The following is a 16,471-nucleotide window of genomic DNA, read 5'->3' as shown; positions in this document are numbered from 1 at the left end:
CCGAATGAGAATGCTATCACTTTAAAATCCAAAATAGTTGCCACTTGTAAAGATTCAAAATGGCTGTGCCCTCAGTCACTTTAAATATCCAAAACGGCTACCACATGTAAACAATCAAAATGGCGGCGTCCTCTGGACAGTGGAAAGTCCACAGCTCAGGTAGTCTTCCTCCTTGCTGTTTCCCTTCCTAGTCATAGGCCACCAGTGTTGTTGTCCCTGCAGCCCTTGGTGACCAGGGCTGATCTTTAGGTCAATTCTCAGGTCCCAACACCCCTTGGAAATATTCAGGCTGTTGGTCTCCTCAGAGTAACTGACAGTCCACAGCTCTGACCATGTCTGTACTCACTGTTTTTGTTCAGGTTTTTTCACTAGTTGGTGCCTAATCCACTTCTGTACAGTTCCTTTCTAGCTCGGGGCTCCAGGATTATCTTCTGTATCTCTGTCAATTGGTTTTTTTTTCTTTGTTGAAGAGGGTCTATGTCGCTTGTCTGTCTATTCCTCCATCTTACTGGAAATCCTAAACCTGTCTTTGCACTTTCTTGATGGTTCTTTGAAGCACATAAGTTTTTTAAGCTTGAAACTTTTTATTTGTATTTATTTATTTATTTTGCTGTTCATGATTTCATTGTCATATCTAAGAATTCTTTGCCAAAATTCAAGGTAATGAAGAATTACCCCTACATTTTGTTTTAAGAGTTCTATAGTTTTAAGCTCTTACATTTAGATCTTTGATCCATTTTGAGTTAACTTTTGTATATAGTATGAAGTAAGGGTCCAACTTCATTCTTTTGCATGTTGCTGTCCAGTTGTCTCAGCACCATTTTTGAAAAAGACTATTCTTTCCCCATTGAATGATCTGGGTACCCTTGGTGAAAATTAGTTGAACATAAAGGTATGGGTTATTTCTGGACTTTCAATTCTACTTCATAGATCAATGTCTTACTCTGAGTTCTGTAGAGGAGCAAAACTAATGAAACATATTTAAATATATATAGAGAAACATATTTAAATATATATAAAGGAGCTCAGGTGGTGCTGTGGATAAAACTTTGGGCTGCAGAGCAAAAGGTTGGCAGTTGGAATCCACCACCAGTCTGTAAGAGAGAGATGAAGCAGTCTTCTTCCATAAAGATTTGCAGCCTTGGAAACCTTATGGAGCAGTTCTACTCTCTCCTGTAGGGTCACTATGACTCAGAATTGACTCAGTGGCAGTGGGTTTGGTTGCTTTTAGAGAAATTTACGTCACGGAAATGGTTCAGACAATTCTAGAGAATTGGATCATGCAATTGTGGAGGATGACAGATCCCAAATCCATGGGTCAAGCAATAGGCTGGTGACTTTTGCTGGCTCATGTGGTTGTAGGGGCTGACAAACCCAAAACCTGCAGATCAGGCAGTAGGCTGGAGGCCTCTGTTGGCTCACAGAGTTGCGGGGTTGGCAAATCTAAAATCTGCCGGTCAGGCTGCAGGCCAGAGGCTTCTGCAGGATTATGTCCCAAGAGCTGGAGGTCAGGAGATAAGAAGAGTGCAGGGTTGAGAAAGACAGTGACCTTTGCTAGAACATCCATTTATGTACTGAAGGCAGGCCACACGCCCAAGGAAACACCCCTTCAACTGACTGACTGTTCACATCATATCACAAAATGGAAAGTGATTACATAGGGTCTGCCAAACCACTGAGAATCAGTTGACACATAATATTAACCGTCAAAAATCCATATGTATATCCTTGTACTGGTACCACACTGCTTTGATTACCATTGCTTTGTAGGAAATTGGGACATATGTCTTCCTACACTGTTCATTTCCAAGATTGCTTTGATTCTGTGTCTCTTGCAATTCTGTATGAATTTTAGGATCAACTTGTTAAATTCTACAAAAAAACTCAGATGTGATTCTGATAGGCACTGTGTTGCATCTGTACATCAGTTTGTAGAGTATCATCATCTTTACTATGTTAAGGATGAACATGGAGTATTTTCTCATTTATTTCTCCTTTAATTTCTTTAACAATGTTTTTATAGTTTTCAGAGTATAAGTTTTGCACTTCTTTTGTTAAATTTATTCCTAAGTATTTGATTCTTTTTGATGCTATTGTGAATGGAACTGTTTTCTTAATTTCATTTTCAGATGATTCCTTGCAAGTGTATGAAAGTACAATTGATTTTTGTATATTGATACTGTATCCTGTATCCTTGGTTATTAGTTCTGATTTTTTTAGTGGATTCCTTAGGTTTTTGTATATAGAACATCATGTCACTGGCAAATAAAGATAGTTTAACTCCTTCTTTTCCAATTTGGATGTCTTTTATTTCTTTTTCTGGACCTCCAATGTTGAATAGAAGTGGTAAGAGTCTTTGTCTTGTTTCTGATCTTAGTGGGAAAGCGTCTTTCACCATTACTTATGACATTAGTTGTGGGTTTTTTGAAGATGCCATTTATTAGGTTGAGGAAGTTCCCTTCTATTACTAATGTTGAGAAATTTTATCATGAAAGGTGTTGCAAATGTTTATCAAACATTTTTTTCTGCATTATTGAGATGATCATGTGACTTTTAAAAAAAATTCCATTGATAGGATTTACTTCATTAATAAATTTTTGGATGTTGACCCAACTTGGCATTTGTGAAATAAACCCACTTGGTCATGGTGTATAATTTCTTTTTATATGTTGCTGGATTTGATTTACTAGTATTTTTTAGAGGATATTGGTCTATAGTTTTCTTTTCTTTTGACATCTTTCTCTGGTTTTGGTATTAAGGTAATACTGTCTCATAAAATAAATGTTCCCTTTTCTATTTTTGGACAAGTTTGTGAAAATTTGGTATTAATTTTTCTTCTTCTTTTAAAAAAATTATTCTTTAAAGGTTTGGTAGAATTCACTGATGAAGCCAGCTGGGTCTGGACTTTTCTTTGTGGGTAGTTTTGTTGTTAAGTAATTCAATCTCTTCATTGTCATAGGTCTATTCGATTATCTATTTCTTCTTGAATCAGTTTTGGTAGTTTGTCTTTCTCAAAAGTTGTCAATTTCAAATAAGTTATTAATTTATTGGCCTATAATTGTTCATAGTATTCTTTTATAATTCTTTTTATTTCTGTAAGGTTGGTACTAATGTCCCCTCTTAGAAGACAGTATTTATTTATTTATTTGACTCCTGGTTTTACTATTCCATTTCTTTTTTCTGCTTAAAATAGCCTTCAGTGACTGGGAAGCCTGGCCTCCCACAAGACAGTATTTTATTTTATTTTTTATTTTGCAGTGTTTCTTCCTCTCCCCTACCACCCCTGGTAACCAACAAAGAAAGTTTCCTTCCATATATAAATCTTTCCTTGACTTTTTACAATAATGAACTAATATAATATTTGCCACAAGACAGTATTTTAAAATGCCTAAGATTTGTAAAGCCAAATCCCAGAGTTTCTACTATTGGAATGCTCTTGTTAATTTGATTTCTGTTAACAGTTAATTTGTTTTTCATTAAAATACACTTGGTATACATGTTTTTTTAAATTTAAATTTTTATTTTTGCAGTGTTTCCTCCCCTCCCCTCCCACTCTTGGTAACCAACAAAGAAAGGTTCCTTCCATATATAAACCTTTCCTTGACTTTTTACAATAACGGACTAATGCAATATTTGTCCTTCTGTTACTGACTTATTTCACTCAGCATAATGTCCTCTAAGTTCATCCACATTATGTGGAGTTTTGCAGATTCTACATTATTCTTTAGTGTTGTATAGTATTCATTGTGTGTATGTACCATAGTTTGGTTATCCATTCTTCAGTTGATGGACACCTAGGTTGTTTGCATCTTTTGGCTATTGTAAATAGTGTTGCAATGAACATGGGTCTGAATATATATCTGTTCTTGTCCTGGCTCTCACTTCTTTAGGATATATACCTAGTAATGGAATTGCTGGGTCAAAAGGTATTCTTTCTGATTCCAACTTTTTAAGGAATCACCATACTGCTTTCCACAGAGGTTGTATCATTTGACAATCCCACCAGCAGTGTATGAGAGTCCCAATCTCTCCACATCCTCGCCAGCATTTGTTATTTTCTGTCTTGTTGTACTTTGCTATCGAAAAATACACTTGTTATATATTTTACTAATATTTTTACTACATTTCAATCTACTTTCTTCCTTCAGGAATAAAATTCTGCTAAGCACACCAGTATCCTGATTTGATGACTCAGGGCTCTGCAGTGTCTCCAGGTTAGGGTTTAGAACATCCAGGAGTGTGCTGAGGCTGGAAGATGAGCAAGAATATAAGCAGTATGTGTGCTAATCCAGGTCTCAACATTGACAAGGTTTCTTTTTCCTCCTCCCAGATATGGTTAATGTTGTCTTGTAGTTGATGATTACTGTTAACTAGATTCTAGTTAACCGAAGTTTTCTGGTCAGTGTTTTTGCAACTCTTAGACCCCTTATTTAAGGGATACAACTTTTCAAATGACTTCAGCCAGGCCTCTCACCAATGGGACAAGAGAGATTTCCTTCTAAAAGTCAAATGCCCAGCCCATATTCCATATCAACTGAATCAGAATAGCTGAGGTGGAAACCAGACCTTAGTATTAAGATTGTTAGGTGTCATGAGTTGAATTGTGTTCCCTGAAAATATATATGAAAGTCCTAACTCCTATATCTGTGAATTCTACCTGTCTGGAAAAGAGGTGTTCTTTTGTTGTGTTAATGAGACCATACAAGAATAGAATGGGTTCTAAACCTACTCCTTTCTGAATGGCATCTTATAAAAAGAGCAGAACAGACACAGAAACACACATAAGGGGAACACCAAGACCATCTGAAGATATACCTACAAGCTACCAAGAAACTGGCACCACGGCAGGTAAAAGAGCTGATGGAGAAGGAGAGAGCCGAGTCTTGCTGATGCCCTGAATCTGGACTTCCAGTCTCCAGAACAATGAGAAAACAAATTCCTGTTCTTTAGAGCCACCCACTTGTAGTATTTTTTTGTTACAGCAGCATTTGGTAGCTAAGATACTATGTGATTCCAAAGTACAACAAAGTGTGAGAACTACTAGCATATGGAATTCCATGTATAGGCAATTTGTTGCATGTTACTTGAAGGAATTAATTCGCAGAACACTTTAATTCACTTCATGGATATTTATATTTAAAATACTCCAACATTATAATAGTAGATTATTTCCAAACAATAAAAATAAAAATAGACCTGTCAGTGATATTGAGTATTATTCTGTAATCTAAAATGCCAAAATACTGTAACTCACTTCTTTTTCTGGGGAGACCATCAACAACATTTATTTACAGCTTCAAAATTATTTTCATAAGTACAGAATGAGAAAAATACTGAAAGGTGAAGGGAAGAAAAGATATAAATAACAACAGCAAAAAACAAACTAAAATGATCATTTACTAAGAATTTCAAATGCTCATTTTCTGAGTATACTACAAAGTTCCATTCCCTCTTCCTAGGACTTCGCATAATTCTCAGGGATGCAATGGTGAAGGGCTTATGCTTTCAGCTTATCAAAACAAACCTGAATGTTCTTTTTCCCAGTCCTCAGGGAAAACTGAGATTCTACTTGTATTTATAAAAAAAGAAAGGAAAGAAAGAAGGGACAAAGAAAACGTGTCCTAGTGGTGAGCTTGCTTGCTCTTTGAACTGTTCAGTGATTGACATACCTCTTCTGACTGATCAATTCTCATTCACCAGATTCCTCAAGTGTTTGGGACACTTGAGGATTATGTCAGCCGAGACTCCTGCCGCCCTGTCTGGTACAGACTACAATTTATAATAACAAACACACCCCAGACTTGGATGAATTACCCTCCCCACAACTTGTGGGCCTGTTAGGGTCGTTGAGTTCTTCAAACAGTCCCGTTTCTATAATCTCTGCCTGCCACGCTACGGGGACAGCACCTGTTGCAAATCTTTCGAAGAACTTCTTATCTTTGTCATCAAATTCAACCCCCCGAACCTCGGAGAAATCTTCGATGTCAGCAATGTCTTTGGCATAAACCACAGATGGGTCTGGCACAAATGGGGGTTCAACAAGCCTGGCTTCCAGGCGATGAAAGTTGATGGTTTTGAAGAAAGGGTGTTTCCTGGGATCATCAGACTTTTCTCTGTGAAGAAAGAAGACAGTCAGCCTGAGACACAGCTAATAAACCAAAATAGGACACATTTTAAGAATATAAAGTATGTCCCATATATTTCCTACATGTTTAATTTTAACTGAAAAGACAATATAATGACAAAGAATAATTTTGAAAACTAATAACCTAACATCATCCACAATTCCACCATATGCAGACAGTAACATTTTCATTGTTTACAGACAACCTTCACAAATAGCTGTAATTTGTAAAGAGTCAAGCAAGTGACATGTCTTTTATTCTTAGTGTTTCATGGCTGCTTTCAGAGATAGAAGCCTTGCCAGGAATGTTAGACGGAACTAGAAACTGCTTGGTCATTGCCTCTTGCTCTGCCCTTCAGGACCACACAGAACAAGTCGAGTATACTTCCGATCCCACAAGACCACCATTCACATTTTAAAAGACGGCACTCAGATCTTCTAACTCTTCATGTGACATGATTTCTTGGAGTCCTTCTCCCCCTGCCCAATTGCCACAATCATCTTAGAAGTATTTCTTTAAAGACAAAATAAATAAATCAGTAATTTACATAAACATGAATGAACATACATTTAGTGCTCAAAGCTACGGTTATTATTATTAAATCTTCTTTCTCTCTGCTAGAAATTACTCCAGTATCTGCCTTGAAATAAGAGAAAAATATGTTCCAAATGGCATAATCTCTTGTATTAGTCATCTATTGGTGCATAACAAATTACTCCAAAGTGAGCGGCTTAAAACAACAAACAATTATTATTTCACAGTCTCTGTGGGTTAGGAATTTGGGTATAAATTAATTGGGTGCCTCTGGCTTGAGGTCTCTCATGAGGTTGCAGTCAAGCTGTTGGTCAGACTGTGTGGTCTCATCTGAAGGTTAGACTGGGGTTTGAGGGAGCTGCTTCCAAGCTCACTCTAATGGTATTGGCAGACCTCCATCTCTTGCCATAAGGGTTATCTTATAACATGGCAGCTGACTTTCTCCAGGGCAAATGATCCAAGACAAAGAGACAGAGAGAGAGAGAGTCAGAGAGCAAGAGAGAGCCCAAGTCAGATGCCAGTCTCTCTATAACCTAATCTTGGAAGTGACATTTCATCATTTCTGCCATACTTTGTTTGTTAGAAGCAAGTTGTAAGTCCAGTCCACACATAAGGCAAAGTGGTTACACAATTGTGTGATTGCCAGGAGGCAGACACCATTTAGGACCATCTTAAGGGCTGCCTACCACATTCCCCTTGGTTCTTCTTAAGTCCAGTCTTTAAAGAAATACAAAACAGCTTGTTTTGTGGTATCAGATTCAAAAAGAATGTTTTATTTTTCTTTTATGTGCATAGATTTTCCAGTCTGAGCGAAAATGTCTTCCTTTGGGAAGGAGTCAATTTCTTTCTTTTCTTTATTCCTTTCTTTCTTTTTTAAATGTGATTTGAGTGAAAGTTTGCAGAGCAAATTCATTTTCCATTCAACAATTCATATACATTTTGTTTTGTTACTTGATTATAATCCCTACAATGCAATAGTTCTCTTCCCACTTCCTCCTTGTGGTTACCTTTTCTTTGTGTCCTTCTTTCCTATGCATTCTTGCCCTCTGAGCTATCTTGTTCTAAGGAGTGTACCTACTTGGTGTAATTGTTCACCTAGTAGGCCTGTCTATTATTTGGCTGGAAATGAAACCACAGGAATGAGTTCAATTCCAGGCCCAAAAAGTAACTAGGGGACATAGTCTCAGAGATTTCACCAGTCTCTGTCAGACCAATAATCCTGGTCTTTTTATGATTTTGAGTTGTGTTACACATTTTTCTTCCAGTCTATCCAGGATCTCCTATTTTGATCCCTTTCCAAATGATTGGCAGTGGTAGCTGGGCACCATCTAGCTTTTCTGGTCTTAGGATCATGTAGGCTGAGGTTAACATGGTCCACTAGTCCTCTGGACTAATTGTTCCATGTGTGATTGATTTTCTTTACTCTTCTTTGCTCCAGATGAGGAGAGATCGATAGCTGCATCTTAGATGGATGCTCCCAAGCTTTTAAGACGCTAGTCACAACTCACCAGAAAAGAATGCAGAACAATGTTTTTATGTAGTATGTTATGCCAATTGAGCTTGATGTCCCTTGTGACCATGGTCCTAAGCCTGTGGACCCACTGGAAAGGAGTCAGTTTGTATCATGAATCAACATTAATTGAGAAATTAATCACACAATGGCCTTTTCTTTTACATTTTCCTTTCGAGATCTCAAAGAGTATTCAGGAAAGAGTTTGGGGGCTTCCTTCATACATCCACTTCAGAGACTTCCCCACCATGTCAGATGATAACTACAGCAAACTCTGCCCAGTAAGATGGCTAGAGTCTAAACACTACAATGACACTAAAAACAGTAACAAGAATAGCTTCCATTTATCCAGGGCTTAATTTCTGCCAACACAACATTTAGCTCTTCACTTACATTATTATATTTAATCATCACAACAACCATATGAACTGGTTACCATTGTAACCTCCATTTTTAAGATGGGGAAAAAAAACACCAACAACTGAGGTTAGTCTGTCTCTCATGCTTGTATTTTTAACCTCTTTACTTCCTTCTACTCTCATAAATAGCTGTGTACCTGAGAAAACCAGAGAAAATGGACTCAAAGGAAAAACTGTGATCAAATTTTATAGTGGGAAAGGGATACTTCGTTGGATGCATCTGATGTCCAGCCATTCCTCAGGTTGCTGTTCAGACCTACCCTTTCCAGAAAGGTCCATCCTAGACTTTTTCTTGTTTTTTTTCACTGTAACTCTGAAAGAAGGGAATATGTAGGTGTGCCATCTACCAGAACTTACTGACTGGCCTTTGTGTGGTTTACACCCTCTACAGTAAGAGCTCTGAGGAAGAGTTTCTGAGATAAATTGAAGATTCAAGGATGAATTTTCTTTTTTAAGTCAAGTTTATAGAGATATAATTTACACAGGATAATTCACCTTTTTTAGGTATCAGATTGCTATTAAATGTAGCAGATCAAGGATAGAGGTAGAATTCCATTCAAGTAGATCAGAAATGGAGCCCTGGTGGTACAAAAGGTAAGTAACTGAAAGAAAGGTTAGCTGCTAACTGAAAGCTTGGCAGTTTGAAGGAACCCAGGAACCCTCAGGAAAAAAGACCAGGTAATTGGCTTCTGTAAAGATTGTTGTTGTTGTTGTTATTTGCCGTCGAGTCGGCCCGGCCCCGACTCATAGCGACCCCTCCTTGGGTTTCCGAGGCAGTATCACTATGGAAGTAGGATTGCCCAACCTTCCTTCCGAGGAGTGGCTGGTGGGTTTGAACTGCCAGCCTTCTGGTTAGCAGTCAAGTGCCTTAGGCACTATGCTACCAGAGCTCCTACCCTATGGTGAAGTTTTACTCTGCCACATGGGTTACTATGAGTTGAAATCAACCCGACATTGCCTAACAGAAACAATAACAGATCAGGAATGAACCTCAGGCTTATGTTTCACAGACAATGAAGAAGTTAGAATGGAACCAGGAGTCACGAAGTGCTGCCTTCAGGCATGAACACATTCTTCCAGAAGTCAAGTTCTTGTAAACTGATGACTCATCAGCCCCTGACTCACGGTGACCACATGTACAACAGAAGGGAATGCTGCTGAGTCTCGTGCCATCTTCATGACGGGATGAAGATCAGACAGTTGTGTTTCATAACATTTTCAATGGGTGATTTTTGGAAGTAGATCCCCAGGGCTTTTTTCCTAGTCCATCTTAGTCTGGAAGTTCAGGTGAAACCTTTTCAGCATAATAGTGACATGCAAGCCTCCACTAATGGACACGTGGTGGCTGCACATGAGATGCATTGGCTCGGAATCGAAGTGGGGTTTCCCACATGGAAGGTGAGAATTCTCCCACTGAACCAATGCTGCCCCCCTACCCAGGGAGCTTATCAGGAGGACTCCTTAACACTCATTCTGAGTAGTTTTAACTTGGATAAATGGAGACCACCCAGGGGCTTGACAACCTCAGAATTGCCAGGCTAGTCTTCCCCTCAGGATGAGCAGTTCTCAAGTAGCATCTCAAACAAAGCAGGTACAGATGACCTTGGTTTGTCCATCAGGGATGGCTGACTGCAGCCTTTTTTCAATTAGTCACAAAAGAGAAAGGAACCACAAGCCACTGAGGTTTTCTTTATGTTCCTCATCTCCTCAACTAGTTGTTGCCTTTCTAGGGCAGGACCTATACCTCTTATCTTTTTTCAGTATATGTCTTTGGTTGCTGATGCTAACAAGGAAAGACCAGGTTTTCCCACCTCTATTCCTTACTCTTGTGTCCTGGCTACTGCAAGGTGATCACTATGACCGTTCACGCTAGTAAACACAAAATTTACTCACCAAAGTTATATAATCGGAAAAAGCATTTTTCACTTTTCGATCTTCCCTCACAGCTTTGTGAAGGGCTCTTCTAGCCCATCATCATGCAGGGCACTTTGGGACAAATAGGAGAAGCCATTGATGAAGGGAACATCTTTTATAATTACCCAACTGGTAGCTGCAGGAAGACTTCTCCTGCTTTCTGGAGTAGAATGCATTTCAGAGCATTAACAGAGGATCTTGTGTTACTGCAACATACAGAGATTACAATGGGTTTTCTTATATCAGCTAATATTATGGATTAAATTGTGTCCCCCAAAAAACATGTGTTGTAAATTCTAACTCCTATGCCTGAGGATTCAATTGATCTGGGAATAGGGTTTTCTCTGTTGTATTAATGAAACCATATCAGTGTACAGTAAATCTTAAGCCAATCACATTTGAGATATTAAAGGAGGCAGTTTAGGTACATAATCAAGCAAGGGCAAATGGGGAAAGATTGATGCTACATGGAGATCACCAAGCAACCAAAGAGATCACCAAGAAACCGAGGAACAGAAGCTGAAAAGAGAAAAGGACCTTCCCCCAGAGCCAACAGAGAGAGAAAGCCTTCTCCTAAATTCAGACTTCTAGCCTCCTAAACTGTGAGAAAATAAATTTCTCTTTGTCAAAGCCACACCCTTGTGGTATTTCTGTTATAGGAACACCAAGAAACTAAGAAAAGTTACCATCTACCCATGCATGAAACCCAAACTATGGGATTTAGTTGGCCAAGAACAGTGAGTATTGGCATGATATTATGTGTTCAAGAAGTACCTACATTTACATCAGAGATGTGCATGATTATTTATTGGTGTCCTGCTACATTGATGGATAAAAAGGACACACTATCAGCATAAAGCCTGCAGAAATCTTAAGAGGCCTTCACCTTTTACTCTATTGGAAAACATTATAGTCGATCCTGTCTGGAAGCCCTGTGACTTACACTGGAGAGGATTTGGCTTCTTTGCAAAACTAATTCACAGAGTCATAAATGCAAAGAAGGAAATTTTGTGCATGTGATGTCTGAAACAAAGAGTTTTTAATTCACCTCAAATGCTGGTGAATGCAGCAGGGAGAGGCCACTGGAAAGCTTGGCTGTGTAGTGTGCTCTCTAGGCATTTGTCTGGGTTTTGGAGGGCATGCACTACATTTATCAAACATTATCTCTCTTGAATGAATTTTTTTCAAGATACAAAGGCTTGGAATGAAAATGCTGGAAGGTTTCTCTTTCACTGTACAGCTGTTTTTTATATGTCTCTTCTCTAATGCTGTAAACAGCTTTATTCAAAACAGTCATAACAACAGATGCTTTATGAAAAGGCTTTGCTTGATGAAGCTGACTCAAGCAATGATCTAGTGCTGTAAGGTGGTGTTTTCCTAAAGAAGTTTGTAAATATTTCATTTTATAAATGCAAAGTATGCTTATCAAGCATTGAGATAAAAGATGAAGGAAAAATTTGAGAATGGATAAGGGTGATGGTTGAACCACATGATAAACATAACTAAAGCCACTGAACAGTTCATGTGAAGATCACTGAAATATCAAATAATTTGTACATATACATGTACATATACACACATAAATACATATATATCATTCCACAATAACAATAGTAATAATAAATATTGAGACAGATTTGCAATCAAACACACATGAATGGAAGCATCCAAGTGGATGGTGTTCCTTTCAGGGAAGTCATCTAAAGAGACTGTCAGCTTTCCCTACTGACTCTGCCACTGTTCATGTGCTCTCTGATACTCTTGAGAGACGCTGATGATCAAGACAGTAGAGACTGTCAGTAGTCACCACACCTTATTCTCCTCTCTTTCTGGGCAAACAGAAGATAACACTAACAAGCCCCCCTCAAAGTTATGCAGGACACCAGATGAGTTCTGGCCAACAGACTAACTAACCAACTGAGGCAGTAAAATGTTGTTGTTAGGTGCTGTCGAGTCGCTTCTGACTCAAAGCAACCCCATGCACAACATACCAGTTGGCCCATACCAATTGCTGTTGATTCTGTAAGACTGTAAAACTGTGCTCCATAGGGTTTCTTTTTTAAATTTTCATTTTAAGAATTTGTTTTACATTCAACATTACGTGTACATTTAGTTTCATTCCCCATTTAACATGTCCAACATTTACCCAGTCTCCTCCCCTCCCTGCTCAGTAAACTTCCCCCTGTGCCCCTCAAAGTCATGTACCCTGTTTGTCCTGCATTACCACCATGTGAATGTTGCCCATCTGGTGCCCTGTGGTCAATTGTTCCAAGGGATGCATTTCCATAGAGTATGTGGGTGTGTCACCCTGGGTTGAGTGGTCTGCATGTACATCTTATTTACTATTGGGCTGAAAGCCAGCCCCAGGTAGTGAGTTTTATTCCAAGCCCAGAATGTATCCCAGGACCATAGTATTGGGGGTCTCACCAGACTCCATCTGACCAGTATTTCTGGTCATTATCAAGTTTTTTTATTTTGTTCCATGTTTTTCCTCCCACTCTATCCACGATCTCCAGATTTGATCTTTTCCTGAGTGGTTGGCATTGGTAGTCAGGCACCATCTAGTTCTTCTGGTCTCTAGGGTCATCATGCCTGAGGGATGATTGCTTCAAAATGCCCTTGCGTTTTTGCACTCTTCTTCGCTTCCGATGATAGGAGACCATTAGCTGTATCTTAGCTGGCCACTTGAAGCTTTTAAGACTCCAGTTGCTACTCACCAATGTAGGATGAGGAGCAAGGTTTTTTCCATAGGGTTTTCAATGGCTGATTTTTTGGAAACAGATCACGAGGACTTTCTTCCAGGGCACCTCTGGGTAGACTTAAACCACCAACCTTTTGGTTAATAGCAGAGCATTTAACCATTTGTACCACACTGGGACTTCAACATGCCCCATCGTTCTCTTTTCTTCATACAGCAACCAGAAGTCACAGTTCCAAGGTAGGTGTGAGATGGAAGCAGGCTGGATCCCTGAGTCGCTGCTCAGAAGGCAGTACCCTGGAGAACTACTGAACCCGTAATTGACTTGTATGAATGAGAAAGAAACTATTTTGTTTTTAGGAAGAATTTGGAGTTTGCTTGTTATCATAACACAGCTTATCCTAAATTTATTAGCACAACAAGTTTGGGATTCTACATAGGAAAATAGGTTTTCATATTTGACCTGTACACAAATGCAGAGTTTCATCTAATTTCAAAATAGTTAGTCTGATTTTCTGTCATGCTTTAAGAGTTAGTAAAAGTAAATTAAAATTTTTTGTTGCTGTTACTTCAAAATATCAAGCAAAAAATTAAAAGCTTGAATGTCTTGAAAATACTCAAACATTTTGAGCTAAGGCAGCCTTATTCTAGAGTCTCCTGTTTTGGAAGATTTAAGAGTAAATTGTTCCACAAAAGATTAAACATAGTTACCATATTACCCAGCAATTCCAATCCCAGGATTCCCAAGAGAAATAAAACATATGTCTACACAAAAACTTGTTAAAGAATTGTCCATAGTAGCATTCATAATAGCCAAAAGTGGAAACAACCCAAATGTCCACTATCTGATAAATGGATAAATAAAATGTGATATATGTTTATACAATGGAATATTATTTGGCAATAAAAAGAAATGAAGTGCTGATACACAGTATCTTGATCTTATTATTTCATCTTAATTTAAAAAATATTTACTGTGCTTTAGGTGAAAGTTTATGTAATAAATTAGTTTTCCAATCAATAATTCATACACAAATTGGTCCATGATACTGGTCTCCCCATTTCTTTCCTGACTTTCCTGTTTCCATTCATCTGATTTCCCTGCCTTTTCATCTTTGGTTTTGGGCAAATGTTGCCCTTTCAGTTTCACATGGTTGATGGTTCTAAGAAACACATTCTTCATGAGTGTTTTGTTTATTTTATAGGCCTGTCTATTGTTTGGCTGAGAGGTGGCTTCTGGAAATGACTTCTGTTTCAAGTTAGAAGGTTGTCTTAGGGCAATAGTCTGAAGGGTTCCTCCAGTCTCTTTTAAACCATTAAATCTGGTCTTTCTTTTGTTGTTGTTGTTCTATATTTCTACTCATTCTAACAGGGACCTTCTAGTGTGGTCCTGGTCAGAGTGGTTAGTAGTGGTAGCCAGGCACTGTCTAGTTCTTTTGGTCTCAGGTTAGAGAAGGCTGTGGTTCTTGTGGGCCATTAGTCCTTTGGACTAATTACTTCCTTGAGTCTTTGGTTTTCTTCATTCTCCTTTGCTCCAGGCAGGAAGAGACCAATAGCTGCTTCTTAAATGGCCACTTGCAAGCTTTTTAGACCCCAGACACTACTTACAGATTGTAGAACATTATCCGTATGAATTGTGTTTCATCAACTGACCTAGATGTCCCTTGAGACTGTGGTCTGTAGCCTTCATGTCCAATAGTTCATTCCTGATGTCTAAGTAGTTTTTATAACTGTGCCCTGTATATGCTCTATAATATATATAAGTATGCATGCAGCATTGATAAATATGTTTTTATTTCATATTAGCAATAAAACAGCTTTCCTAAAAATTAATTTCAACTGTACATAACATGGTGGCAACATCATATATACTCATTAAATATCTGTTGACAGGTTGACAATATTTTTATGGAGAATTTAGAAAGAGGAATAGTTTTCTGGAGTTATGACAATCAAATTTAACTTACTTTTTCATAGATAATTTAGTCACATGGTTCAAAATTCAAAAGACAAAAAGGGTGTATAGAGAAAGGCTCATTTTCATTCGTGTTCCCAAACCCCTATTTTTCTTCCTCAAGGCAACCAACCCTATATATTCCTTGTATACTCTCCTCAAAATATTCTATGTAGTATTGAGTTTTGACTATGAATGATGATGACTTAAAACTATACAACAAATATGAATTATATACTCTTCTCTTTCATGTATGCTGTTTTACATCTCATTTTTTCACACTAAAAGATATCTTTTGAGAATGTCCAATAGCAAATGCTCATAGCATTTGAAAATATTGGAAACGTTCAACCATACAATATGCAAATAACAGGAAAATGACAATACTATGTAATTCCAAGGCTTTATCACTAACCCAAAGCATTCCCCAAATGACTGTGGATAATGCTGACAATAATCATCTCTGCTATGTGGTAGCTTACCTGCTTCCTAAGCGTTGCTCTGGTTTCTTAGCCAAGAAGAGTCTGCAAATATCTTTTGCTTCTTCAGTGAAGTTATCATGCTGGAATCTGACCTCCTCTTTCAGGGTTCTTTGTTTTAGTTCCTCTTTGTTGATCTTTTCCTTGTAATCTTTGAATGGTGTTCGTCCAGCAACCATTTCATAAATACTACATCCCATTGCAAACCAGTCAACAGGATAGGAATAACTCACTTCTTCCATTAGGATTTCAGGAGCCATATAACCATTGGTTCCAGCCTGTAACATCCCAAGCAATTTTACTCACTCCTAGGTATATATCCAAAAGAACGAAAAAGCAGGTATTTAAACAAATACTTGTACATGAACATTTATTGCAGCATTATTCATAATAGCCAAAAGGTTAAAACAAATGTCTATCAACTAATGAATGGATTAACAAAATATGGTATATCTATATAACTCAATATTATTCAGCCATAAGAAGGAATGAAGTACTAATACTTACTACAATGTGGATGAACCTTAAAATTGTTATGCTAAGTGAAAGAAGCCAGACACAAAAGGTGACATATTGTATGATTCCATTTATATAAACTATCCAGAATAGGTAAATCTATAGAGACAGAAAGTAGCTTATTGATTGCCAGACTTGTGTGTGTGTGAGGGGGAATGAGGTGTGACTGCTTAGTGAGTATGGGGTATGGGGTATCCTTTGGGAGTCATGAAAATGCTTTGGAACTAGATAGAGGTAGTGGTTCCACAACACTGTGAATGTACTAAATGCCACTGAACTGTACACTTTGAAATGGTTAATTTTATGCTATGTGAATTTAATC

The 16,471-nt window shown here is 38.1% G+C and overlaps 1 protein-coding gene across 1 annotated transcript in view; it reads right to left on the bottom strand.

The window, feature by feature from the left end:
• Positions 1-5,776: 5,776 nt before the first annotated feature.
• GRK7 (G protein-coupled receptor kinase 7) overlaps positions 5,777-16,471 on the bottom strand; it is a 44,926-nt gene continuing 34,231 nt past the window's right edge. The window contains exons 3-4 of the mRNA XM_007947533.2: positions 15,637-15,911; positions 5,777-6,113 (exon numbers count right to left, since the gene is read on the bottom strand). Coding sequence (XP_007945724.1) covers positions 5,777-6,113; positions 15,637-15,911 — 612 coding nt within the window. The remainder of the gene's footprint in view (positions 6,114-15,636; positions 15,912-16,471) is intronic.

The sequence above is a fragment of the Orycteropus afer genome, unplaced genomic scaffold (assembly GCF_000298275.1).
Source record: "Orycteropus afer afer isolate SDZICR_OR568_19922 unplaced genomic scaffold, OryAfe1.0 scaffold00188, whole genome shotgun sequence".
Classification (NCBI taxonomy): Eukaryota; Metazoa; Chordata; class Mammalia; order Tubulidentata; family Orycteropodidae; genus Orycteropus; species Orycteropus afer.
This window is presented reverse-complemented; position numbering and strand designations above follow the sequence as displayed.